Source organism: Halichoerus grypus, chromosome 9 (genome assembly GCF_964656455.1).
Source record: "Halichoerus grypus chromosome 9, mHalGry1.hap1.1, whole genome shotgun sequence".
In the NCBI taxonomy this organism is placed as follows: Eukaryota; Metazoa; Chordata; class Mammalia; order Carnivora; family Phocidae; genus Halichoerus; species Halichoerus grypus.
In genome coordinates, this window is record NC_135720.1 from 111417714 (window position 1) to 111444876 (window position 27163).

A 27163-nucleotide genomic window follows, 5' to 3' on the forward strand; every position below is an offset into this window, starting at 1 on the left:
GAGTCACACAGAGTTGCAACGACAGTGGGGAATGAGGTATAAGGATATTGGGGACAGCCTGGGTGTCTCAGTCAGTTAAGCGGCCTACTGTTGGGTTCGGCTCAGGTGCTGATCTCAGGGGTCGTGGGATGGAGTCCTGTGTCAGGCTCTGTGCTCAGCAGGGAGTCTGCTTGAAGAGTCTTTCCCTCTGCCCCTCCCCCCAGTTGTGCACCCCCCCCAAATAAGTAAATAAATCTTTCAAAGAGTTATTTGGGATGAACTTGAAAAATATTATGCTAAATGAAAGAAGCTGGGCACAAAAGGACAAATACTGTATGATTGCACTTAGATGAGGTACCAAGAGTAGTGAAATTTGTGGAGACAGAAGGTAGAATGGTGGTGAACAAGGGCTGGGGAGAGGGGTGCGGGGAGTTAGCATTTGATAGGTACAGGATTTTTTCTTGGGGAATATAAAAAAATCTGGAGATGGTTGGTGGGGATGGTTGCACAACAGTGTGAAGGTATTTAATGCCACTGGACTAAAATGGTACAAATTTATGTTATGTATATTTTACCACAGTAAAACAATTGCTACTGACAAAATAAAAAAAAAAAAAAAATGCAGGGATGATTCCAGGCCCTTGAGGAGCCATGCTAGTTTTCTTTCTTTTTTTTTTTTAAAGATTTTATTTATTTATTTATTTGACAGAGAGAGACACAGCGAGAGAGGGAACACAAGCAGGGGGGAGTGGGAGAGGGAGAAGCAGACTTCCCGCTGAGCAGGGAGCCCGATGCGGGGCTCGATCCCAGGACCCCGGGATCAGGACCTGAGCCGAAGGCAGACGCTTAACGACTGAGCCACCCAGGCACACCCATGCTAGTTTTCTGACTTCAGAGAGACAATTATCCCAGAGAAGAATCCAGAACTGACTCCATCATCATTCTAGATATAGGAGCTTCCTAATTCCCACCAGCCAGGCACCAAGAGGAACACACTTTTTGCCACTTTAAAGCATAGCTGTCCCTGAAACAGCAGAGCTGGGAGCTACCTAAGGAGTGTCCTGGGCCAATGAAGCCCTCACTTGCCAGTGACGTGACCTATAGCTCATTAGGCCAGACGCCATGTCCCTTGACCCTGGGCCCATTGCCTATCCATATACCAACTTACTCTTAGCTCTCCCATTTACATCAGTGGCTCGAGGAATTTGTCGAGGGCTGACTCTACCATCTTGTGATGCATCTCCATTTTTTCTTTCCCTGCAGTGGATGCTGTGGTGAAACACGTATAAAATGAACGACAGGACGTTCTGCCTCGTGGTGGGCATCTTCTCTGTCCTCAACACCATCCAGTTCCTCATCTTTGACCTGAACCACATTACAGCCGTTGGCTACGAGGACAAAGTCAACATCTACATGGAAACCAAATCTGAGGCAGTGTCTTGGATGATGACCCACAAGAAGAGCATCAGCGTTGTCTTATCCACCATCACCATCATGTTCAGCCTGTTGCTTCTCTACAGCATCCGCTGGAACAAGTACGTGGGGCTGCTGTGCTACAGCATGTGGGTCATCACCTACGAGCTCATCAGTTTCTCCATGGTCATGCGCATCAACAGGATCATCAAAGAGCAGTTCAAGGAGCTGAGTTACCTGTACTTGATCTTCCAAATCTCCCGTATGCTCTTGCACTTCCTCTGTCTGCCTTTCCTCACCAAGCATACCTACACCCTTTACAAGGACCCCAAGATCTTAAGTAAAATAGGCCGCCGCAGGCACTCCTCCATCAGTATGGTCGATTCGTGGCCCCCTGTTGGGATGGGAACGTTGTACCGCAAGTTGAACTGAACCGTGCCAGGAAGAAGAGAAAGAGAGGTGCTCCCCAGCAACAGCTCCCCTTCTCCCTGGCCTGCCTTCTGTTGATTCTGCTTACCTTCTCAGGGTTCTTGAGTTCTGTGCACCGAAGAGTATTCTTGGGGGAGGGTGGGTTGCCTGGATCAGTTACTGTGCATGTGTTTGTAACCTGTTTTCGCCTTTTATTATATACCTCCTTTGTTCTTAACCAGCTCATGGGTGTATGCTGTTACTTCTCATGATTCCCCCCACTCCCTGCACATCCTTAGTTTCTCATTTTTCTTTTGGGGATTGTCCCACCAATGCCTGGTTCTGCTGAGCCCTTGTAGAGCAATGCTTGTCCTGTAGAACTTTCTGTGCTCATGAAAATGTTCTGTATCTGTGCTGTCCACTAGTCACCTACAGCTATGGAACACTTGGAAGGTGGCTATTACAACCCAGGGATCAATAAAAAACTTTTTTCCATTTTAAGTAATTTCAATTTCAGTAGCCACATATGGCCGGCTCATGGCTACCATATGGGAGAGCACGGTAATCTGGAGCCTCATTTTGTTCCTGCATATAAGTACAAGGAATCTCTTTCCAGCTTCATATATCACTCTGCACTCTCGTACTTTTCCGATAGGTATGGTCCTATTGGTCCATAACATGGCAAGAAGATCCGCATTTAAGGAAGCTCCAGGATTTTTTTCAGTTTAAGGACTATTGACATTTTGGATGGGATAATTCTGTCCTGTAGGGGGCTGTTCCCTGCATTAGAGGATGTTTAGCAGCATCTGTGACTTCTACCCACTGGATGCCAGTAGCATCCCCTCACCCTTGTGACAACCAAAAATATCTCCAGACGTTGCTAAATGTTCCCTGGGAGGACAAAATGGCCTCCAGCTGAGAACCACTACTTTATTTACTTTTTAAGTTTATTCATTATTTTTTAGTAATCTCTACACCGAATGTGGGGCTCGAACCCATGACCTTGAGATCAAGAGTCGCACACTCTTCCAAAGGAGCCAGCCAGGTGCCCTGAAAACCACTACGTTAGAGCAAATAATGTGTCCCTTGACTTCACTTCCAACAGTTTTTGAATGAAAAGGAAGTATCCTAAAAGGAGGTCCCTCTTTTCTTTTTTATCTTGGTAAGGATAAGAGTGCTTCAGCAAACCAAGTAGGATATTGTGTATACACGTTGAGAGACGATACCATCTACTATTAACTAAAGGAGAGCATCTTTTACTGAGAGCTCTTGACATTCACTACCTGGTGTTGTTTTAATTCTAATGCTCCCATTTTATGGCTTGGTGAAACAGAGACTCAGGGCACTTAAGTGATTTGATTGAGGTCACACAGTAGCAAAAGCAGGATTTGAATCTAGATCATCTGACTGTATACACAATATCCTACTTGGTTCCTTGAAGCACTCTTATCTTTACCAAGATAAAAAAAAGAGGGACCTCCTTTTAGGATATTTCCTTTTCATTCAAGAACTGTTGGAAGTGAAGTCAAGGGACACATTTATTTTAACCACATTCCTCCAAACCGCGAGCATAATGACAGTAGCCCACTTTTACCAAACACTTGATAAGTGCCTGGTGCTATTCTAACAATTCACTCAACTCTTCGCACCACCCTGCGAGTCCCAGATTTGGACCCAGGCCAGTTCCTAAAATGACCACCAGATGGCAGTCAGCAATAAGCTTTTGCTTAGCGCTGTTTGCCTTCCCAACCAGATCCTCTAGGGGTGGCTGATGAGGGATTTAGGGAGCCTCAAGCTGATGACTGAGGACTAACAGTGTGCGTCCCCGCCCTAGTCTCACAAGGCGTGCCTTGACTGGTACCAGAAACAAAAAATAAAACATGGGCTGACTTCAGGCTCTAATCCCCCTTCTCAGCTGGGGTACCGGTGGGGAGGTTGGGAGACCAGAGACCTGTGTACAGAAGAGATGGAGAGGGAAGCAGAGTTCCAAGAATCAGCTCAGCTAAGAGTTACCTGACGCCGGGAAGCTTAAGATGATCAGATACAAGGCTGTGCACCCCTCTACACTAGGACTCCTCAAAGTATTGTCTGTCTGTCGGCCTCCCCATCCCAGCTTCCCGTTCTCTCTAGAACCCGGTGCTCCACTCCACCGAGTCTGCTCTTGGTAAGGTGGTCTCCGCATTGCCCAGTCCTGAACTCAGCTTTCTCTAGAGTGCCAGACTGCTCCATGGCTTTTGACCTCCCTGACCGGCAAACAGCGCTCTCTCTTTTGGTCTTGGGACACCAGGGCCATCACTCTCCACTTGCCATCTGCCTCATTGGCCCTTCTCATCTCCCTGACCTCCAGACATTGGAAATGCTCCCTGTCATCCCTCTGATCTCCCTTCTAACTGCTCTCTGCCCTCCCTCTGCTCCAGCCAAACTGGCCTCCCTGCTGTTCCTCCCCCACACCCAGCACATGCCAGCCTCAGGGCCTTTGCACCTGTTTTTCCTTCAGTCTGGAACATTCTCACTCCAGATCCCCTGGCTTCCTCTCTTGTTTCTTTCAGATATCTGCTCAAAATTCATGGGAGAGGCTCTCCCCACCAACCTATATGAACCCAGCCCCTCCCCACTCCCTCTGTAACCCACTTTGCCTGCTTTATTTTTTTCATAAAACGTATTATCACCTGACTTACTATACATAGTTACCTCCTCTACCCCCCAAAATATAAGCACCATATTTTCTTCATTGCTGTTTTCCCAGCACCTAGAACAACACCTGGCACATGGCATGTGCTCGATCAATATTTGTGGAATGAATGGACACAGACCTTCGGCAGAATAGAAAGAGCGACTGTCGCCCGTGTTCCACCTGGTCATTATGGCAGACACAGGCAAAGTCCTACAGCTCTTCAGCCTCCTCTTCCTTCTTTTTTCTCTCACTTCTGGAGTCTGCAGAAAGTTACAGGTGGGAAATATTCGCAAGGGATACAATTTCAGCTTCCTTATCCCTCCCCTCCTTCCCTAACTCTTTTCCTTTGCACCAGCTGCTGACACTAGAAATACCTCATCTTGCAGCTCAACCTCACCAAGCCTAAAACAAGCCTTTCCCAAACAGAGCAGGTGTCCCTGGGAAGGGCATATTCCGAGAGCTGTCACCGCCACGCCCTCCCCCCCAGGGCCGTGAAGATCTCCGGCCTTCTGTCCTCCCTTGCTTCGCTAGGTTTGCTGAGTGTCTGCTGTGTCGCAGGCCCTAAGATAGGAACTGGGGAATATCCTAGAAAGTAAGACACAGGCTGCATTTCAAGAAGCTCCCAGCCTAAGGAGGGCTGAGTCACTCAGGGCCTTTTGGACCCATATGATGGGGTGCTGAGGGAAGCACTGGGGGCCACAGGAGGAGTCCTAACTCTTGAAGAATGGAGAGCCAGGGAAGTCTTCTTGGAGGAAGAGACATTTAAGGTGTAGCCGAAAGAGCCGTGAGAAGAGAGGAGAGGAAACAGAAGGGTGGCAGCCTGAGAAGGTGCAGATGGCCCTGGGAGAGCAGAGCTACCTCAGGGTGAAGGAAGCGGATCTGTGTGGGGGACGATGGTGTCAAGAGGAAGCAAGCAGACACGAACTTCCCCAGAGAGAAGAGGGTCTCCCCTTTTCCCACGGCCTCTGCTGGCTGCTCCCAGAAGGTGTTTGCTCTTAAGCACACGACCACTAAATATTTCTAAACGTCTTCTCTGCCTCGCTGCTCTCACCTATAACTCCAAGTTTCTCCCAGCAGCCACGTCTTGAGGACAGATTTCATTCTGGGTTCACTTCTCCCCGCTGGTTTCAAGATGTGTCAAATGTTTCCATCCGTTTTACTTCTTTCTTCTCAGGGCCTAGGTCCCCATTCCCCCTGCCTCCTTTCTCCCAGAACTGCCCACATCAATTGCTACTATCATCAGCCCTCGGAGCCCTCTCTCTCTCTTTTTTTTTTTTTTTAAGATTTTATTTATTTATTTGACAGAGAGAGAGAGAGCGGGGGGGAAGGGCAGAGGCGGAGGGAGAAGCAGGCCTCCCCGCTGAGCAGGGCGCCCGACGTGGGGCTCGATCCCAGGACTCTGGGATCATGACCTGAGCTGAAGGCAGACACTTAACCGACTGAGCCACCCAGGCGCCCCTCAAAGCCCCTCTCTTTCCCTTTCTTTGGTCTCTCCCAACCACCAGTCTCTACCCATGGCCTGATGCTTTGCTGATTTTTCCAATCCATTGGCCCACCCGATAAGAGGTTAATAAAGGCCTCTGAGAGCCAGCCCCTGACTCTTGAGACAGCCTTTCACGTGGGTAAGCTGCTCAGTGAAACCCTCCCCAGCGTCCTTTCCCTTCCCTGCCATCCCCTCACCAGTTGTTAGTAAAATAGGAACTTGTTTAAATGGTTAAATATGGGCGCCTGGCTGGCTCAGTCAGAGGAGGGTGTGACTCTTGATCTTGGGGTTGTGAGTTCGAACCCTAAAAAAATGCTCACAGGGGCACTCGGGTGGCTCAGTAGGTGAGACCTCTGCCTTCAGCTCAGGTCACGATCTCAGGGTCCTGGGATCAAGCCCCGCATCGGGCTCCCTGCTCAGTGGGAAGCCTGCTTCTCCCTCTCCCTCTGCCTCCTCGCCCCTGCTCATGCTCTGTCTCTGTCTCTCTCTCTCAAATAAATAAATAAAATCTTTAAAAATAAATAAAGTAAAAATTAAAAAATGCTTACTTTTTTTTTCCTAAATGAATTATGATTTTCTTCCCTGGACATAGGTTTTACAAATGCCTTCTGACCATATTAATTTTCACAAACAAGGGCTTTCTGTGTATGTGTTTGTGTATGTGAATGTTCGGGTGTGTTTGTATATGTTGTGGTTTGTGTGTGTGCATATTTATGTATTTGTGTTTATGACATATTGTCTGTGTGTTTGTGTATGTGTAAAAGGCTGAGTCAAACAATTATCTGGTGATTGTCAGAAATAACTTACATTTCTTTTTAGAGGGGGATGGGAGGGGCAGAGGGAGAAGGAGAGAGAGAATCTTCAGCAGGCTCCACGCCCAGTGCAGAGCCCATTTAGGGGCTCGATCTCACAACCCTGAGATCATGACTTGAGCAGAAATCAAGAGTTGAATGCTTAACCAACTGAGCCACCCAGGTGCCCAGAAATAACTTACACATTAAAGATATAAAAAGGTTTGGGGCGCCTGGCTGGCTGAGTCGGTGGAGCATGCAACTCTTGATCTTGGGGTTGTGAGTTCAGGCCCCAAGTTGGGTGTAGAGATTACTTTAAAAAATAAAATAAAAAATAAAAATAAAGATATAAAAAGGTAAAAAAAAAATGCTCAGGCTTTATGCTTTTCTAACAGTTGCTTCTGCCTCCTATCAAGGCTGCCTTTCCTCTCCAGAAATAATTCCCAAAAGGGGCCACACCAGACAGCATCTTCTGTAAAAGTTGTTTGGGGGCGCCTGGCTCGCTCAGTCAGTGGAGCATGTGAGTCTTGATCTCAGGTTTGTGAGTTCAAGTTGGGTATAGAGATTATTTAAAAATAAAACCTTTAAATAAATAAATAAATAAGATCTTGTATAAATAAACAAATATAAAATCAAATAAAAGGGGATGTTTGGTTTTTCTCTTGCCCCAACAATGTAACACTGACAAGACATAGTCTATGAATGATGTGGAGACTGGAATTTGAGCCATCCTGCTTCTCAGCGTTTTAGGGAAACAAATGATCCCTTTCAGAGGGATTGGGAGAAAGCAGTTGTAAAAAGTGCCCAAGCAACTAGAAGTCCTCTCAGTTCTGCAAGTAGACAGTTTGCGACTCCTGGCCAAGCATCCCCAGTTCTTTCCATCTTCCTTCCTCAGCCCGGGCTAGGCTCCTGCCAGCCAAGCTGACCTTGACCCAACCCCACCTGCTTCACCCTCTGATCTGAGGATCTCTTGCATTTTCTGAACTGAGATGATTTTTTAAAAAGATTTATTTATTTATTTGAGAGCGAGAGAGCGGGGTGGGGGGAGGGGCAGAGGGAGAGAATCTTCAAGCAGCCTCCCCACTGAGCTCGGAGCCCAACAAGGGGCTTGATCCCACGACCCTGTGATCACAGCCTGAGCCAAAACCAAGAGTCGGATGCTCAACCAACTGAGCCACCCAGATGCCCCTAATTGAGACGATTTTATTTATCATTGTATCACCTTTGTAAAATAACCACTCTCCTTCTCCACCCTCGGACATCCTGGAACACACTTATGCTCCCTAAACATGTGCATTCATGCTTTCTCTCTCTCTCTCTTTCTTCTTTTATTCATTCATCAAAACGCATGGTTTGCCAACTGTATGCTGGGCGTTGTGCCAAGAACTGAGGCAAAAATAAAAAAGGAGATGCAGTCCTAGCCCTGAATCAAGAAGGGGAACATGTGAGGAAGTAATTACGATATGATATGATAAATCAGGTAATGGAGGTGAGTGCAAAGTGTTATGTTATCTCTATTCTCAGCGGTTCATTCAACAAATGTTTACTAAGCACATGCTGCACATCAGGCCCTGTTCTAGATGTTGGAGCTTCAGGGGAGAAGAAAACAAAGTTCTTGCTCTCATGGAACTTCTAAGGAGGGAAGACAAGTGATAAACAAGGGAACGTGTAAGTGTATACAATAATTTCAGGGGCACCTGACTGGCTCAGCCAGAAGAGTGTATGACTCTTGATCTCAGGGTTGTGAGTTCAAGCCCCACTTTGGGTGTAGAGATTACTTTAAAAAAAAAAAATCTTGAAAAAAAAATAATAATAATTTCAGCTAGTGATGGGTACTAAGAAGAAAATGAAACAAGGTGATAAAATAGCCCTTCATCCCAGATAGTGAGATTTCACCAGTCCTAGTAATTACTGCCTCTTGTGATTGTCTCCGGAACAGCCCCGAGACCCAGTGGAAAGGGGCATCTAGGAGGCCTTTGGACAAGGAATGTCCTTCTGGAGAGGCGAAGTTTAACAGGACTGGGAAGATCTGTGGGAAGGACATTCCAACCACAGGGAACAGCAAATGCAAAGTTCTAAGCAGCAGGAACAAGGTTATTGCCTTCAAAGACCAGTCAGAAGGCCAGTGACTGGAGCATAGTGCATGAGGGCCTGGAGGGATAAGGTGGCTCAACTAGTCTTGTGTTCCTTTCAACCGCTCCAATGTGCCTTCAGAGTGGAACCCCCAAACCCGATGTTCCAGACTCCCTTGCAGCTACAGTCCTGGAGACTGGACACGGAGTGTGGTCTTGGGAAGGTAGAAGCAAGACAAAGGGATGGTGGGCTGGACAAAAGGGTGAAGGGGAGTGCGAGGTACAGGCTTGCAGTTGTGGAATGAGTAAGTCATAGGTAGAAAAGGGCACAGAACAAGGAAGATAATCAATGATATTGTCAGAGCAATGTATGGTGATGGAGGGTAGCTCCACTCATGGTGAGCATAGCATAATAGAAAACGTGTCGGGGGGCACCTGGGTGGCTCAGTCGTTAAGCGTCTGCCTTCGGCTCAGGTCATGATCCCAGCGTCCTGGGATCGAGCCCCACATCGGGCTCTCCGCTCAGCGGGAAGTCTGCTTCTCCCTCTCCCACTCCCCCTGCTGTGTTCCCTCTCTCACTGTCTCTCTCTGTCAAATAAATAAATAAAATCTTTAAAAAAAAAAAAAAAGAAAAAAGAAAACGTGTCGGATCCCTATATTGTACACCTGAAACTAATATAACATTGTGTGTCAACTATACTCAGATTTCTTTAATTAATTGAGTAATTGGTTAATTAATTAATAAAAGGGGGGAGGCAGAGGCTACATTCCTATTGCCTTTGATTTTGCTGCCAGCCAACAAGACTGTGGAGTAACCAACCCTGTTTCTAAGCAGCCACCTTCCAGTGTTTGGTCACTAGCTTTGCTGTCTGCTGGAACCTCCCGGTCCCTGGGTTACATTTGTGGTGTTTTCTGGAAATCAACAGGTCCAAGGGTGGCCTCCTGATCCCCACTTTCCTGAGGGGGCAGCAGCAGCTGATCCCTTGGCAAGTGGTTTGGCAGGGTGATGCCATGGGTTACCCCAGAGGCCCAGCACCAAACCTCTTGTGCCCGTCCGCAGATTGTGAAGGAACCAATTCCTTATGTGCAATCCCTTTCTGCCTCAATGTAGTGGTCTTTGGTTTCCTGCAGCTGGTCCTGAGTGATCTGGGGGTTTGGGAGACCCAGTGCTCACCTGGGGGAGATCCCTCCATTAAACAGACAAGTGCCCATCTGATCCCGCCTCCTGTCTCCTAGCACAGAGCCAACTCCCTGCTTGTAACAAAACACGTCCCCTCACTACCTCAGGGTAGTTCAAACTTGGTCAAAGAATTGTTGGCAGTCTTTCCTTTTTTTTAAGATTTTTATTTATTTATTTGAGAGAGCACAAGCAGGGGGAGGAGTATACGGAGAGGGAGAAGGAGACTCCCCGCTGAGCAGGGAGCCCGGCGCTGGACTCCATCCCAAGACCCTGGGATCATGACCTGAGCCGAAGGCAGACGCTTAACCGACTGAGCCACCCAGGGACCCAATTGTTGGCGGTCTTAATAAACAAGTCCACAAGTTTCCTTTTGTTTGCCATCCTTGTTGAATTGCTTAAAAAAAAAAAATGTGAGTAGATGTGACAGGCTTGGTTTCCTCTGGCTGTCTTTGCCTGAGTAGGTTATATGTGGCTAGATGTTCACTGACCTGCCTTTTATTACAATTCCCACAGGCTAACCAGATATGGAAATGATACTGCTCTGAATTTCCAGGTGACTTGCCAATTGAAGTCAACACTCACGGGGTGTTACTATAAGCAAGCCTGTACAAAAAGCACCAAGGGAGATGCAAAGCTTCCCTCCAGGTGCCGAGAGTCTAGGAAGGAGAAATGCAGACAGACCAAATACCGAGTGCTGGGAGAGGGTCTCCGAGGCACTCCTCCAAATGCATGAACTAACTTAAGTCTTACAACGATGCTCTGAAATAAGTCCTATTGTTTGCCCCACCTTACAGGTGAGAAAACTAAGGCCCGGGAAGGGTAAGTCACTCTTCCAGAGTCACACGTCGAGTGCACTGCCAGGATCTGAACCCAGGCAACCTGGCTCCAGAGCCTCTGCAGCTAATCGCATCCAGGCAATGTGTGAGTCTCCATGACAGTGTTAGGGGAGCAAAGCGAAGACAGAAGTCATTCAGCCTGAGGGGATCAGGGCAGGCTTCCCCTCCTCCGAAAGAAATCGTGCATCTTCTGTCAATTCGGCAAATGCGCATCGGACCTGGATTTTGTGCTGGTCCTTGAGAAGCGTGCGGGGCGTAGAAAGGTGAAGGAGACCTGTCTTCCTGCCCTTGACGGGCTCCTAGGTAGGAGGGGAAGCTGACAGCTAAGAACATTAATTGTGATGTGGGATAAGAAGGGCTTCCAAGTAGGCGGAAGCAGAGATAGCCCACGGGGTGTATCAACCCTGCAGGGGACTTCGGGTAAGAAAAGGCTTCTTAGAGGAGGGGACATACGAGTGGGGCTTTGAACAATGATGACGGTTTGCCAGGCTGACAGTTTGGGTGGGGTTGGCGTGGGCGCAGATTGAGGGAAGGGCAGAAGGCATCCCAGACGGAGGGAACAGCAAGTGCAAAGACAAGGAGGTGGGGAACACGAAGATGTGTCTGAGGGTGTGGGAGCTCAGCTGGGCTGCCACAGTGCTAGCGGCAGCTGCTAGAAGGGAGGCTGCAGAGGGAGGGGCAGTCATGTCTCGAAGAGACCACCGCGCTGTGCCAAAGGGTTTGCGCTTTTGTGCCCCGGGGAAGCGTTGTTCACAATGAGGGTTGTAACCCATTTGAGGATGTGAAATCGATTTAGTAGGTCAAGACCAGTATTGTTAAAAAGGAAAAGAAAATTGAATGGAATAGACAAGAATAAATAGATGCGATACTTTTGTTATTAAGAGTAAGTACCAGGAGCGCCTGGGTGGCTCAGTCGGTGAAGCGTCCGACTTTTGGTTTTGGCTCAGGTCATGATCTCAGGGTGGTGAGATCGAGCCCTGTATCCGGGCTCCGCGCTGGGTGTGAAGCCTGCTTAAGATTCTCTCTCTCCCTCTCCCTCTGCCTCTCTCCCCACTCCTCTCTCTCTCTAAAAATAGCAATAAAAAGAGTAAGTACCAAAAAAAAGTTTAAAAAAGTAAGTACCATTTTAGGGTTGCCTGGTTGCCTCAGTTAGGAGAGCATGCGACCCTTGGTCTTGGGGTCGTGAGTTTGAGCCCCATGTTGGGGACAGAGTTTACTTAAAAAAAATAAATAAAGGGGGCATTTTTAAAAATGTTTAAAAAGAGTAAGTACCGTTTTGTGATAATGTTATTTCAGTTATATACAGGGTAGCAGATACTGCAAGCTTTCCATCAATCCATTCTCCTCTTTGAATTTTAATATCGGATCCTCAAGTGTTGACACTTGCTTGCCCAGACTACATTTTCCAGCCTCTTTTGCTGTCAGGTGTGGCCATGTTAGTAAGTTCTGGCCAATACAGCATGCTCCTTAAAAGAATTGACTTCTTTGTGTCTTTCCCTTTTCCCACTGGCTGGGATACAGATGTGATGGTAGGAACTGGAGCAGTCACCTTGGGCCCAGAGTTAGAAGCTCTGCATTGAGTGTGTTAAGTCCTTGAAAGGCACAACACCCCCAGACTATAAAAGAGGAATCAAGTTACATGAAAGAGAAGTTAACATCTATCTTATTTAAGGCACGCTAACATTTATATTACATTATCTCAAAAATAAAAAAAAAATAAAATAAATAAAAAAAAAAAAGGGGCGCCTGGGTGGCTCAGTTGGTTAAGCGACTGCCTTCGGCTCAGGTCATGATCCTGGAGTCCTGGGATCGAGTCCCACATCGGGCTCCCTGCTCAGCAGGGAGTCTGCTTCTCTCTCTGACCCTCCTCCCTCTAGTGCTCTCTCTCATTCTCTCTCTCGCAAATAAATAAAAAAAATAAATAAAATAAATATATTACATTATCTCAGACCAATCCCTAGTGCACATATGCATGTGTATGCATGTATGCACGTGTTCATATAGGTATATGTGTTTACACACACACACCCCAGGCCATATTGTATATTATACTCATTACTATGGATTGTGGTAAGAGAGAGAGAGAAAGAGAGAGAAACTGCCTGTCCTTAAAAGCTGTTTTAAGCAAGTGAGAAATGTGGTAAGTTTGTGTTCCCAAGCTGAAAAGAATCTTAAGGATCACTTAGCCCACTTACTCCCTCTTCTAACTGATAGGGAAACTTAGGCCCCTAGGGGTTAGGTAACTGATTCAAGGTCCTGGAGCTAAGTGGCAGGAGCTGGTCCTTGAACTCTGATCTCTTTATCCAAGACTGGGCCCCTTCAGACTTTTTTTTTTTTTTTAAGTTAGCTCCACAACTGAGGTGGGGCTTGAACTCATGACCTTGAGATCAAGAGTCACATACTCTACCCACTGAGCCAACCAGGCGCCCCCTGACTAGGCCCCTTCAATGTCGCCAGTCAACAAAGATTCATTTACCTTGCTCTCGCTTTCAATCTTCAAACATTTTTCTGCATCACATTATTCTCTAATCATCTAACTCAATTCAAATCAGAAAATATTTGTTGTAAACCTACCATATACTGGATTGTAAAGACAGGAACGACCTTCCTGAAAAGCTCCTTAACTGGCATCATAGATAGACACAAAAGTAAGTATGGCTCTGTGTCCACGCGCGGATGAGTACGCGTCCGTGTGTTTCCGAGCTCTGACGCCTAAGAGGCTGTAAGAAGCTGTTGACGCCCCAGTCACAGTGGAGCACATCCAAGGCCCAGACTGGTTTTTAAATACCTTTCTTCAGTGAAAGAAACCAAGGTTCCTTGGAGCAGTGGTTGATTCCAGGACTGGGAAGGGAAAGCCCCAGATGAGCCTGGAGCATCTTGTGGTGGCAGAAAGTAAGAAAGTGCTTAGGAGGGGCACCTGGGTGGCTCAGCTGGTGAAGCGTCGGCCTTCGGCTCAGGTCAGATCCCAGTGTCCTGGGATCGAGTCCCGCGTCGGGCTCCCTGCTCAGCGGGGAGCCTGCTTCTCCCTCCGCCTGCCGCTCTCCCTGATTGTGCTCTCGCTCTCTCTCTCTGACAAAGAAATAAATAAAATCTCTAAAATAAAATAAAATAAAATAAAAAAGTCAATCATTGCAGGAACAAATGATCTCCTCAACTGAGGATCTAGATGACTGGAAATATAAAGATTTCAAAATTCAGTTGGGTGGGCTTGAATAATGACACTTAGTGGTAACTGAAACCAAAACCCACTTGTAGTGGACAAGTCCTAGAGCAGAAGGGTAAAGTCCTGGCACTAGTCTTATCTCTGCCACTTAAGTCTTGTCACCCTAAACATTTATAACATGGGGATAAGACTGTTTCCCTTGGGGCGCCTGGCTGGCTCAGGCTGTGCAGCGTGTGACTCTGGATCTCAGGATCATGAGTTCGAGCCTCATGTTGTATGCAGCGATTACTTAAAAAAGAAAAAAGAAAAAGAAAATAAACAAACAAACAAAAGACCATTTCCCTTGCCTACCTCACGTTTTCCCAAAGAAACAAAACATATGAAAGAAAGGTTAATTGCAAAAAAAACCCCACAAAAACCAGTACTTGTGATATATTTAGTGCTGTGTTTTTCACATTTTTGTGCTTTGTATTGGTGACTTTGCTGTTTAAAACTGCCCCCACTGGGGTGGTGCAGTGTCCCTAAGTGACACGCCTCACGGCGAAAACACATGTGTTAGATAAGCTTCCCTCAGACATGACTTATAAGGCTGTTGGCCATGAGTTCAATGTGAATGAGTTAATATATATATTAAATCAGATGTCTTTAAACAGAAACACATATGGAATGTTGGTGACCAGAGGCTCACAGGAACCCAACCCTGTATTCACCTAGGAGTGCTGGTTCAGTGTTCAACAGCGACTTCACAGAACACAGCTATTATGAAAAGTGAGCATTGACAGCATTTAGTAGTGCCTTCTGCATGTCTGGCCCACCCTATGCCTTCTTTGACATGGTCTCAAGTACTCCTTACAACATCCTAGTAAAAAGATTTTTGTGAAACCAGAGGGGGAGACAAACCATAAGACTCTTAATCCTAGGAAACAAACTGAGGGTTGCTGGAGGGGAGAGGGGTGGGGGGATGGGGTAACTGGGTGATGGACATCGGGGAGGGTATGTGTTGTAATGAGCACTGGGTGTTATATAAGACTGATGAATCACAGACCTGTACCCCTGAAACAAATAATACATTATATGTTAATTAATTGAATTTAAAAAATAAATTAAAAAAAAAAAGGTTTTTGTCTTGAGTTTCTACTAGTCATGTAAGTGTTGAAGTTGGCTGGCTTTTCTGCCATGTTCTCACCCCTGACAGATGTCTGATTAGCTGGGTAATTTGTGGTCACATTTTTTTCAAGGAGGCCGATAATTTTCCCCGATGACTAGATTCTGTCCTTGCCAATTTCAAAGAGAAAATACTTACTGAAAATACTTACTCACTTGAAATTTGTTCCCAAATTTCCTACAACTTTTTATGATGAAAAGGTCAATCTACAGAAAAGTTGAAAAAACAGTAGAATGAACAATTCCTAAACTCTTTGAAGGTTTGTCATATGAGAAGGTGATCAGATTCATGCAGAGTCTAAGAACGGAGCTAGGACCAAGGCGGGGAAGGTAGCAGAAGACAAACTTCAGCTTGAAAAAAGGAAGAATGTTCTGTCTTGCTGGGCGGGGGTGGGGGGGGTGGCCCCAGCTAAGGTAGAATGCATACGGACAGGGACGTGGTGGAGCAGATCCCTAGACCAGATAGGACGAAGGTCTAGACAACAGCTCAAGTCTACAAGGCTGCAAGCCACTGTTTTGTCTGAGTTCTAGAATCGGCCCGGCATTGTTTTCATAGCGGTTGTGTGGTATTTTGGCCACCTCATGTGTTAACTCAGCATTTAAGGGCGGATCTGAGTGCCCAACATCCATTTGTAATGGGGTTTCTCTGGGAAGATGGGTTGAATTTCAAACACACGATACACAAACAAACTTCTGAAACATGACCCTATAGAAGGTGGAGAATTGTCCGTTCTTCTTTTTCCTTGTCCTTAAACTCCTTGGAGTGTCCCAGCTGCCCTCCTCCTGCCACTGTTCTGGGATTTGGGGACGAGGTCTGTGTTTGCCTTATTAAATGATAATTTTCTAAACTTCGGATTCCAACATGGGTTTGACCAGACAGGAAAGAAGAAGACCCGAGATCTGCCCCCCACCCCCTTACCCCCACTGGAGTCAGATTTGCCCAGTCCAGCTCCGTGATTTTGTCTGAAGTAAATGCCTAGGGTGATAGATAATCCTGCCTCACGGAGAGCCTGACCTGACACCTTTAGCCCACATTCTCTTCTTAGGCCTCCAGTAGCTATTTGTATCTGTACGGTGCAGACAACATATTTGTGGTGCTTGGTTACAATTTATTTCATCATTTGATTATGTATCTTCTTGTCTGTTCTCCAGATGTTCCGCGTGCCTTGCTCTTGCTTTTTCAGAAGATGGTAAACCTTGACCTTACATCTGCCCCTAATATACTCCTCTTTTAGGATCTCTGGAAAACCAAGGGCAGTGGCAATGTGGTATATAAGGAAAGGCCCTAAACTTGGAGACAGATAAACTTAGAATTCTACTCTCTGCCATTTCCCAGCCATGTGACCTTGGTAAATTGTTTAATCCCTGAGTCTTGGTTTTCTCATTTCTGAAAGGGAAATGATTATACACTTGTCAAGTGTCTGTTATGTGCTAGGCACCCAATAAATGGTCATCCTCACAAATGAGCCCATGCCGTATGACACCATTTAAATGAAATTCTGGAACAGGCAAAACTAATCTATAGTGACAGAAAGTAGATCAGTGGTTGCCTGGGGCTGGTGGGGGTGGGATGGACAGATTGACTGCAAAGGACCAAGGGAACATTTGAGGGTGGTGGAAGTGTTCTATAGCTTGATTGTGATAGTGTTTACACAGGTGTGTACTTTTGTCAAAATACATCCAATCGTGCACTTAAAATGGATGCTATTGGGGCGCCTGGTTACCTCAGCTGGTTAAGTGGGGATCGAGCCCCACATTGGGCTCCCTGCTCAGCAGGGGAGTCCGCTTCTCCCTCTCCTTCTGCACCGCTCATGCTCTCTCTCTCTCTCTAATAAATAAAATCTTTAAAAAATAAAATAAAAAGGGTGCAATTTAGTGTTTGTAAATGATCCCTCAGTAAAGTTGGCTTATTTATTTTTTTAAAGATTTTATTTATTTATTTGACAGACACAGCAAGAGAGGGAACACAAGTAGGGGGAGTGGGAGAGGGAGAAGCAGGCTTCCCGCCGAGGAGGAAGCCCGATGCGGGACTCGATCCCAGGACCCAGGATCATGACCTGAGCCGAAGGCAGACGCCCAATGACTGAGCCACCCAGGCGCCCCTAAAGTTGGTTTAAAAAAAAAGAAAAGTTCTGGGGCACCTGGGTGGCTCAGTTGGTCAAGTGTCAAACTCTTGATTTGTGATCTCAGGGTCATGGGATCAAGCCCCGCATCAGGCTCTGACTCAGCAGAGTCTGCTTGTCTCTCTCCCTCTGCTCCTCCCCTCACTCGTGTTCTGTCTCTCTCTCTCTAAAATAAACAAATACATAATATATATATTTTTTAAGTTCATTCCTTTCCTTTCTCCATCAATGAAAATGGGTTAGATTAAGGAACATGTTCCAGGGGCGCCTGGATGGCTCAGTTGGTTGAGCATTCCACACGTGGTTTTGGCTCAGGTCATGATCTCATGGGTCATGGGACAGAGCCTACCTCAGGCTCCGCGCTCGGCAGGGAGTCAGCTTGAAGGCTCTCTCCCTCTGCCCCTCCCCCTACGCGCTCTCTTTCTCAGTCTCTCTCTAAAAAAGAAATTAATTAGTTTTAAAGAAAAGGGAACACATTCCAGAGCCAAATATACATTTTATTTTTCATTTTAGATTATTCATATGACTGTATAATTTTCCCCATGGATTGGTGTAAATAAATGAGAACGGGTTTGATATCAAAACTCTTTTTCTTTTCAAATCTCTCTCACTTTTTTTTAAAGATTTATTTATTTGAGAGAAAGAGAAAGAGAGAAAGAGTTGGTGGAGGGGCAGAGGGAAAGAGACAGAGAAACTTAAGCAGACTTGCCACTGAGCTCGGAGCCCCATGGTGTCAGACTCCCCAGGGCTCAATACCACCTTGAGATCAAACTGAGCCAAAACCAAGACTTGGATGCTTAACCGACTGAGCCACCCAGGCGCCCCTCAAATCTCTCTTCTTTTTTTTTAAAGATTTTATTTATTTATTTGACAGAGAGACACCCAGCAAGAGAGGGAACACAAGCAGGGGGAGTGGGAGAGGGAGAAGCAGGCTTCCCGCGGAGCAGGGAGCCCGATGTGGGGCTCGATCCCAGGACCCTGGGATCATGACCTGAGCTGAAGGCAGATGCTTAACGACTGAGCCACCCAGGCGCCCCTCAAATCTCTCTCTCTCTCTCTTTTTTTTAAAGATTTTATTTATTTATTTGACAGAGAGAGACACAGCAAGAGAGGGAACACAAGCAGGGGGAGTGGGAGAGGGAGAAGCAGGCTTTCCGTGGAGCAGGGAGCACATTGAGGGGCTCGATCCCAGGACCCTGGGATCATGACCTGAGCCGAAGGCAGACGCTTAACGACTGAGCCACCCAGGCGTCCCAGAAATCTCTCTTTTTAACTGACTTGTACTATGAAGTTGGAAGGACGTGTCACAAGGGATGTGAAGGCAGATAGACTCTGGCACCAAGACACAAGGAAACTATACTTAAAGTACCACACATTTTCCCCAAATCACCAACTTAAAAGGGAAAAGAATTTTTCTGGTGAAATTAAAGCAGTGAGGGCTTAGAGAAGGGTGCCTGTCACATGTGTCTACTTGCCTGCCTCCCTGCCACCCTCATCCTCCATCTTGTCACATGACTCCTCCATTCCTCGGGGGAGGGGCACACCAGATGTCTTTTAAGGAATTTTCCCGGAGTCTGCTCATTGGACATAACTTTGTTGTGTGTCCACAGGTAGCTGCAAGGAAATCTGAAGAATTTAGTCCTCCTTTTTTTTTTAAAGTGTTCTTTTTTTTTTTTTAAGATTTTATTTATTTATTTGACAGAGAGAGACACAGCGAGAGAGGGAACACAAGCAGGGGGAGTGGGAGAGGGAGAAGCAGGCTTCTCACTGAGCAGGGAGCCTGATGTGGGGCTCGATCCCAGGACCCTGGGACCATGACCTGAGCCAAAGGCAGACGCTTAACGACTGAGCCACCCAGGCGCCCCTTAGTCCTCCTTCTTAAGGAAGGCCATATTGGGGCATCTGGCTGGCTCAGTTGGTGGAGCATGTGACTCCTGATCTCGGGGTCATGAGTTCAAGCCCCACATTGGGTGGAGAGCCTCCTTTAAAAATAATCATAAAAAATGTTTTAATTAGGGGCACCTGGGTGGCTCAGATGGCTGGGCATCTGCCTTTGGCTCAGGTCGTGATCTCCAGGTCCTGGGATCGAACCCCACTTTGGGTTCCTGGCTTGGCAGAGAATCTGCTTCTCCCTCTCCCTCTGCCTCTCCCCCTGCTTGTGCACTCTCTCTCTCTAATGAATAAATAAAATCTTTTAAAAATTTTTTTTAATTAAATTAAAAATATAGGGGCACCTGGGTGGCTCAGTAGGTTAAGAGATTGCCTTTGGCTCGGGTCATATTCTTGGGGTCCTGGGATTGAGCCCTATATTGGGTTTGCTGCTCAGCAGGGAGTATGCTTCTCCCTCTGCCAACCCCCACCCGCTCATGCTCTCTTTGTCTCTCAAATAAATAAAATCTTTTAAAAATAATAATAATTATATATATATATATATATGTATTAAGGAATGCCATATGATGAGTTAAAAATCAGAGGTTCTATTACCAAAGAAGAAAAGGATAATGGATTGGCCTAGGAAACAATTAATCTCTGCCCAAAGCCTTATTTGGGAACAGAATATTTCATATATAATGGTAGAAAATTGGGAATTACACAAATTAATAATATACTTCCATATTATGGCCATATCAAAATGATTATATTTATCTATAGTTCTTGAAATGGAAACTTTTCAATAGTACATTGTTAACTGGGGGGGGGGGGTAAGTTACCAGAAATTGAGCTCTGTTCTGTAGAAGTATATATAGATAATATGTGTGTGTATATATAGGGGCGCCTGGGTGGCTCAACTATATATAGCTGAGCATCCAACTGTTGGTTTCAGCTCAGGTCGTGAGATCCAGCCCTGCATTGGGCTCTGCGCTCAGCTGGAGTCTGCTTAAGACTCTCTCTCCCGGGACGCCTGGGTGGCTCAGTCGTTAAGGGTCTGCCTTCGCTCAGGTCATGATCCCAGGGTCCTGGGATCGAGTCCCACATCGGGCTCCTTGCTCAGTGAGGAGCCTGCTTCTCCCTCTCCCTCTGCTGCTCCCCCTGCTTGTGCTCTCTCTCTCTCTGACAAATAAATCAATAAAAATCTTTAAAAAAAGACTCTGTCTCCCAAGGGGCACCTGGGTGGCTCAGTCCGTTAAGCGCCTGCCTTCGGCATGGGTCATGATCCCAGGGGCCTGGGATCGAGCCCTGCATCGGGCTCCCTGCTCTGCGGGAAGCCTGCTTCTCCCTCTCCCACTCCCCCTGCTTGTGTTCCTGCTCTCTCTCTCTCTCTGTCAAATAAATAAATAAAATCTTTAAAAAAAAAAAAAAAGACTCTCTCCCTCTGCCCCTCACCCACCCTCTCTCTCTAAAATAAAGAAATAAATCTAAAATATGTGTGTATATATACAAATATTTTACATATATGCATGGATGGATGGATATATATGTATGATGTCTGGATGTGTTAAAAAGGATTTCATCACATAGCTTTAATCCACTTGATACCATTATTTTTACTAAAAAGCATGTGTCATCTTTATAAGCAGGGGAAAAAAACAACTATTTTCCCTTGGAAAATATGTGCGCATCTGTGTCTCTTGGGAACTTCATGAGTGGATCTGAGAGGCGAGCCGTGGCAGGATAGGGTTCAGAGGCTGGCATGTTCCGGCAGTCGCGTGAGTGATGTTCGGTTCCTGGCTCCTGGGAGCCCCTGGCACTGTATCTAGGAAGCTATCGATCCCCTGGCCCAGAGCTCAGACGGAGGTGTGTGCTGGATTCTTGGGAATCATCATGGAGAAGATGGTCGGTGAAGCTTGGGTACGAGGCACAATCCTGCCACGTCTGGAATCTTCTTGAATCTTCTTCCCTTTGCCTTCTCCATCTAGCTCTGTGCCCCCAGAGGCTGACCTGTGAGGACTGCACCACATTAGACTCCCCTGCCTTCTGGTGGCTCCATTGAGCTCAGCCCTTGAGCTCAGCCAACAGGAGGCCCTGGTAGGAGATGGGAGGGTGGAAAGAGAGAGCGGCCACGGTATTTACTTCGCTGGCCCCTTCCGGGTGGGCTTACCACAGGCGGACTACTTTTCTCGAATGAAGGTCACAGCTCCTGTCAGGCAGGCTTTCTCCACGCTGGTGGGGCTCCCTTCTCTACACTTGGGGCCTGAGGGGGGTAATTCTCCCCCTGTCACTAGCCCCGGGCTACTGCAGTGCGCCTTTCCCAACACCCGCCCCACACCTCTGTGAATTGCTCTTTTTCACCCTCTCCTCACATTAGGCAAGCGCGCACGCCATCTGCTTCCTGCCAGAGTCCTGACCTGAGGGGGCTGGGGGGGGGGGGGGTGAGGAAGGGAAAGAACATCCCAGGTTTTTAAAAAAAATTTTTTTAATATATATTTTTTAAGACTTTATTTATTTGACAGAGAGAGACAGCGAGAGAGGGAACACAAGCAGGGGGAGTGGGAGAGGGAGAAGCAGGCTTCCTGCAGGAGCAGGGAGCCCGATGCGGGGCTCGATCCCAGGACCCTGGGACCATGACCTGAGCCCAAGGCAGACGCTTAACAGACTGAGTCACCCAGATGCCCCAAGAACACCCCAGTTTAAAGGCAAGGAGAGTGAGCGGAAACTGGGCGGAAGGGGCCAAGAGGTCGGAGGCAAACCAGGGGTTATGAAACCAGAGGAGGAGTCTCAAGGAGGAGGGTGGGGCCAGCAGCTTTATGGAGATTGCAAGGATGGATCTCAAAGGTGTATTGAGATGAGCCATGTGGAGGAGGAGCTGGGAAGAATGGAGAGAATTGGGTGGGTGGCTCTGTAGGGGGTCTGAGTTGGAGATCAGCCAGGAGATAAGAGATGGAGAGAGGTGAGAGAAAGGAGCCGGGCAGAAGAGAGATTCAGGGCAGTAGATCCAGGAGGCAGCCAGGCCACAGGGTGGAGAAACAGGACTCTCGTCCAGGTGGGGTAAGCAGGTAGCAGCTCCGAGAACGAGTGTGTGTGTACAGCGGCACGCACATAGCCATACACATACACACCACACACACACCGTACTATACGTACGTGCTAACACACCCACACAAACACATGTACACCACCACGCTTTAGCACACACACCAGAGATACGCATTTGCACACATACGCCGCCACGCCGTGTCCTCACCCCTGCACCACGCCAGACACACACACCACGTACACACTGTCCACCCCCGCACACACCACACACACATCATACACACATCACACCACACGCACAACAGCCACAGCTAGATCCAGAGATCTCACGGGGATCCCACGCAACATCAGATCTTGGCTTCGCTGTGACACTGGTCTATTTGCTGGCATCATGTTGAACCCTGAAGGGGGCCAGTGAGGGAAGCCCAGTTCTAGCTACTTATGCATAAGAAAGGAGTTCTCAACATGGTGCCAGGTACAATAGTAGATGCTCCATGGATAAATCTGGAATGGCTACACGGTCACTGGCTTTCACCTTGGGGTATACGGCAAGGGCTACACCTAGCTGTGTGTGCTGCCTAAGTGATTTAACCCAGGGCTCCCCTAAAGAGTGGCCTCCACTGGGGGCACCTGGGTGACTCAGTCAGATAAGCACCTGACTCTTGATATCAGCTCAGGTCTTGATCTCAGGGTCGTGAGTTCAAGCCCTGTGTTGGGCTCCACGCTGGGCATGGAGCCTGCTTAAAAAACAAAACAAACACAAACACACAAAAAACATACAAACAACAAAAAAAGAGTGGCCGCCACTGACCACAATCCAAAGGCCTGTCCATAAAATGGAATATTCTAGAGTGAAAACAAACCACGTGCTACACCGCACATGAGTCTTTGTAACATTATGTTGAGTGAAAAGAGCAAGTTCCAGATCACTTTATGATACTCTTTGAATAAAGTTCAAGAACAACTAAAACTCCACATTACATAATTTAGGAACATGTGCCCATAACATAGAAAAATTTTAAGGAGAGGTAAGAGAATGCTAAACACAAAATTTAGGATGGTGAAATGCATTGGGGAAAGGTGAGGACTGGACGAAGACAGGATCATCTAGATAGATGGATGTCTGCTTCTCGAGTTGGGTGGGGGGCTCACCCAGTAGAATGAAATCTAATAATAACAGGAGGCCATGCTTGGACCTTGAGAATATATCACGAACCAAGGATTACGATTAATCCAATTCTGTACTTTGGACATCCTGTTAATGATAAATAAAAATAAAGACTGTCCCCTCAGCTTGACCCCAGTTCTGCATATTTTTTGCACTTCCTCCCACAGAGATGCTGAGGGGTCACTGCAACCTTGCTCTTGGCAATCGGGGTTACTAGCGCAAGGCTGGGCAGGAAGTGAACTAGGGGATGAGGCCATATCTGCTTTAACACTGTTGTCGATAGGTCCTTTGTGGTGAGGGTTTCCAAGAACCAGCCGAGCAGTTGAAGGAGCTGAGCAACATTTACAAGAAATGTGCCCCCGCCCCACCCCGAACCCGCCCTCCTCCCCCCTCCTCTTTCTCCTCCCTTTACCGCCTCCAAACTCTTCCTCCCCACCCAGGCTCAAGTGAATGGTAGCTCACTAGAGCCAACAATGAGTTTTCCACCGAACAGAACTGCTTACCCGACTCTGAAATCTGGGGAAGAACTGCCTTGACCTCCAGATCCTCGGCCCCTAAGGAACCTTGAGATGACTAAGCTACACAAACATTTTCTTTTTTAAGTGGCAGTCTAACAGAGTGGTGATGAACGTGGACTGCCTGGGTCCAAATTCTGACCTGGCCACTTCTTTGTGACCTTTGACATGGTACTTAACTGTTCTGCACTTCAGTTTTCCCCATCTGTAAAATGGGGATAAGTAGTATCTACGTCATGGAGAGTTGTAAGATTAGCATGCAGAACAGAGCTGGGCACACAGTAGGTACTCAATGAACGGTAGCTTATTATCCCTAAGTGTTATGAAAGATGTAGGTCCACTGCAGGGGTTAGCAAACTTTTTCTGCATGCGCTAGATAGTAAATATTTTTGGCTTCACCAGACATAAGGCCTTTGTCACGACTACTCAGCTCTGCCATTGTAGCACGAAAGCTGCCTTAGACAACACGTAAATGGATGAGCTTTATTTATGAATGCTGACAATTACATTTCATGTCACCTTTACACGTGACAAAATACTACTCTTCGTTCCGTCGTTTTTCAACCATTTAAAAATATAACCCCCCCCCCACAAAAAATATATATATAAACCCAGGGGCGCCTGGGTGGCTCAGTCGTTAAGCGACTGCCTTTGGCTCCGGTCATGATCCCGAGGTCCTGGGATCGAGCCCCGCATCGGGCTCCCTGCTCGGCGGGAAGCCTGCTTCTCCCTCTCCCGCTCCCCCTGCTTATGTTTCCTCTCTCGCTGTGTCTCTGTCAAATAAATAAATAAAATCTTAAAATATATATATATATATATATATATATATATATATATATATATATACCCAGTCTTAGCTTGTGGGCTGTACAAACCCAGGTACTGGGCCAGACTCGGTCAGTAGGCCATAGTTTGCTGATCCTTGGTTTAATGGGGAAAAAACCTGGCCTCTCTGGATTTCTTAGCTCAATCTGCATGTTCAGTGCCTCACTTTACAGATGAACATCCTTCAGAGGCACATCCTTCAGAGCCAGGTGAAATGGTGCTTCCTCTTCGAAGCCTTCCCAGATCACCTCAGCCAAGGGCAGTAATAACTCCATCTCTTGCCTCCTATATGATAAACACAAATTTGTTCGTTACTTTTTAAAAATTTATCGGGGTGCTTGCATGGCTCAGTTGGTAGAACATGAGACTCTTGATCTCGGGGTTGTGAGTTCAAGCCCCACATTGGGCTTGAGCCAACTTAAAAAAAAAAAAAGGAATAATGCAAACACCTTAATCTTTATCATCTAGCCTCTGAAATAAAGTATTGCCCAAATAATCAAAGACCCCTGTGCAGATACCCATCCCCAAATCATGGCCTCCCTTCCTCCTCCCCAGAGGTAATGACCCACTACCCTGACTCTGGAAGTTTATTGCCCATTCCATCTCGGTACTTTGACCACAGCTATATGCAACCCTAATCAGGAGATGATAGCGTTTGTTGGCAAGTAATACACCCATTACTTAATTCCATCTTCCTAAAAATCCAATCAAGGAATATCTCTAGAGATTAGTCTCAGGGGGTCTAGGAACTTGTCCAAGGGATCCAGGCAATGGTGGTAGAATCAAAGCTTAAGAGTGAATCCCAAGCCAATGCTCATAACCATCGCTCCCCCCTCCACACCCCCAGTATTCCTGTGGCCATAGGCGTCTTAGTCATCGACTCCCTTTCCACACTAGATTGTCAGCTGCAGTGACAAGAGACTAAATGTGCTTTCACCCTTCCCATACAACCCCTCATATCCTGCACTCATTAGGAGCACAATATGTATTTCTTCGAAGAGACACTGTCTTCCATCACCCCTAGCAGTCTCAAGAGGATGGGGAAACTGCCAGAAATTCACTTCAAGGGAGAGATGGGTGGGGCTTTGCAAGATTTCGTTAGAAGTTTGGAGCAACTTTTAAGTGTTCAAGTGTCAACTTTACTGGAAAGGATGAGGCATACAACACTCATGCTCCACGAGATTGGGAGTTGGTGTGTGTGCTTGGGTGGGGTTGGGGAGAAAAGAGGAACTCGGGAAATCAGCCCCCAAAACCGAGAAATCCTTCTTTCTCTCCTGCCTGGGGCTTGGGACCAAGTCCAAGCTTAAGGGTAGACAACGAGTGAGAAGTATTGTGACCTGGCCCCCTCCAGCAAGCTGACAAGACAGCCTCTGACCAGTGTCCTGAGGGTGTGTGCGTGCACCGAGGGGAGGGCGCACGCGGATGACCCACGAGGCGAGGAAGAATGTTAGAACTGCTGCTGAGGCTTATTTAGGGGGAAAAAAAAAATTTACTAATACTTAATATGCAAATTAACAGCAGCAGACGCTCCAGCATGCTGCCTAGCAGGATGTATTTAGGCCATGTGCACTAAGTGGATTCGGGTTCTGCCACCCAGTTTAAACTAAACTCTCACAGGGGCGCCTGGCTGGCTGAATCGGTAGAGCATGAGACTCTTGGTCTCGTGAGTTGGGAAGCCCCCACATTAGGGGTAGGGTCAACTTCAAAAAAATTAAACTCACAAAAAGGACAAGGGCCTTCAAGATTCCTGCAGAGAAATCAGACTAAAAATACTGATCCCAGCACAAGCAGTAGGAAGACGGCAGAGCTAACATTTCATCTACTCCCATTCTGAGCTCTGTAAAGCAAATGGAGGGGGAAAACCCAGGTCTGCTTAGGTCAAAAACATTTCCACCCATCTATTAATGACCCAACCCCACACTAAAGGTGAAGGGAACTTGAATCGGGAACCGAGAGTAATACAGGTTATCTGGTTTCTCAGTAAGCTTTTAACACGTGTCATGTCACGTGTACGTGCCCAAAACGTCTTGCTGGTAGGAGAGACGGCAGCAGGAAGCTTCGTCAGTTTAGCAAGAGCTGTTGGCTATTTCTAGGTCAGCCCTGTCCAATAGAACTTTCCGCAGTGATGGCAATGTTCTCTAGTTCCACTGCCCCTAGTCCTAAGTGGCTCTCCCATGAAAGGTGCCCAGCGCAACCGGGGAACGGCCACACTTCCTGTTAGCGCAGCTCTAGAATTTGCATGGGGGCAACAGAGGTTGGAACCCCGGGGCCCAATTCTGTCCATCCAAGATTGCCCCCCACCCCTACCCTTTGGCCACATCTTTACTTCAGAAAGGTGGCTATCCCAGGAGACCTGTTGAAGGAAACCAGATTTGGGCTTCAAGTTCTGTAGGCGCTTCCCAAGCGTTCAGGAAACGAGCACACCTCTGCACGGATAACACTTAAGAGCCACAAG

At 47.0% G+C, this 27163-nt stretch overlaps 1 protein-coding gene and 1 long non-coding RNA gene across 2 annotated transcripts in view; both read left to right on the forward strand.

Annotated features, from left to right (window-relative positions):
• TMEM217B (transmembrane protein 217B) overlaps positions 1-2265 on the forward strand; it is a 42210-nt gene extending 39945 nt beyond the window's left edge. The window contains exon 2 of the mRNA XM_036074355.2: positions 1243-2265. Within this exon, the coding sequence (XP_035930248.2) occupies positions 1270-1824 (555 nt within the window). The 5' untranslated portion in view covers positions 1243-1269 and the 3' untranslated portion in view covers positions 1825-2265. The remainder of the gene's footprint in view (positions 1-1242) is intronic.
• A 1383-nt stretch (positions 2266-3648) lies between these two features.
• On the forward strand, positions 3649-14926 carry LOC144378991 (uncharacterized). Its single transcript, XR_013440955.1, has 5 exons — positions 3649-3964; positions 4547-4750; positions 8133-8237; positions 10514-11139; positions 14653-14926. It is a non-coding gene; the product is annotated as an uncharacterized LOC144378991 (long non-coding RNA).
• Positions 14927-27163: the final 12237 nt, after the last annotated feature.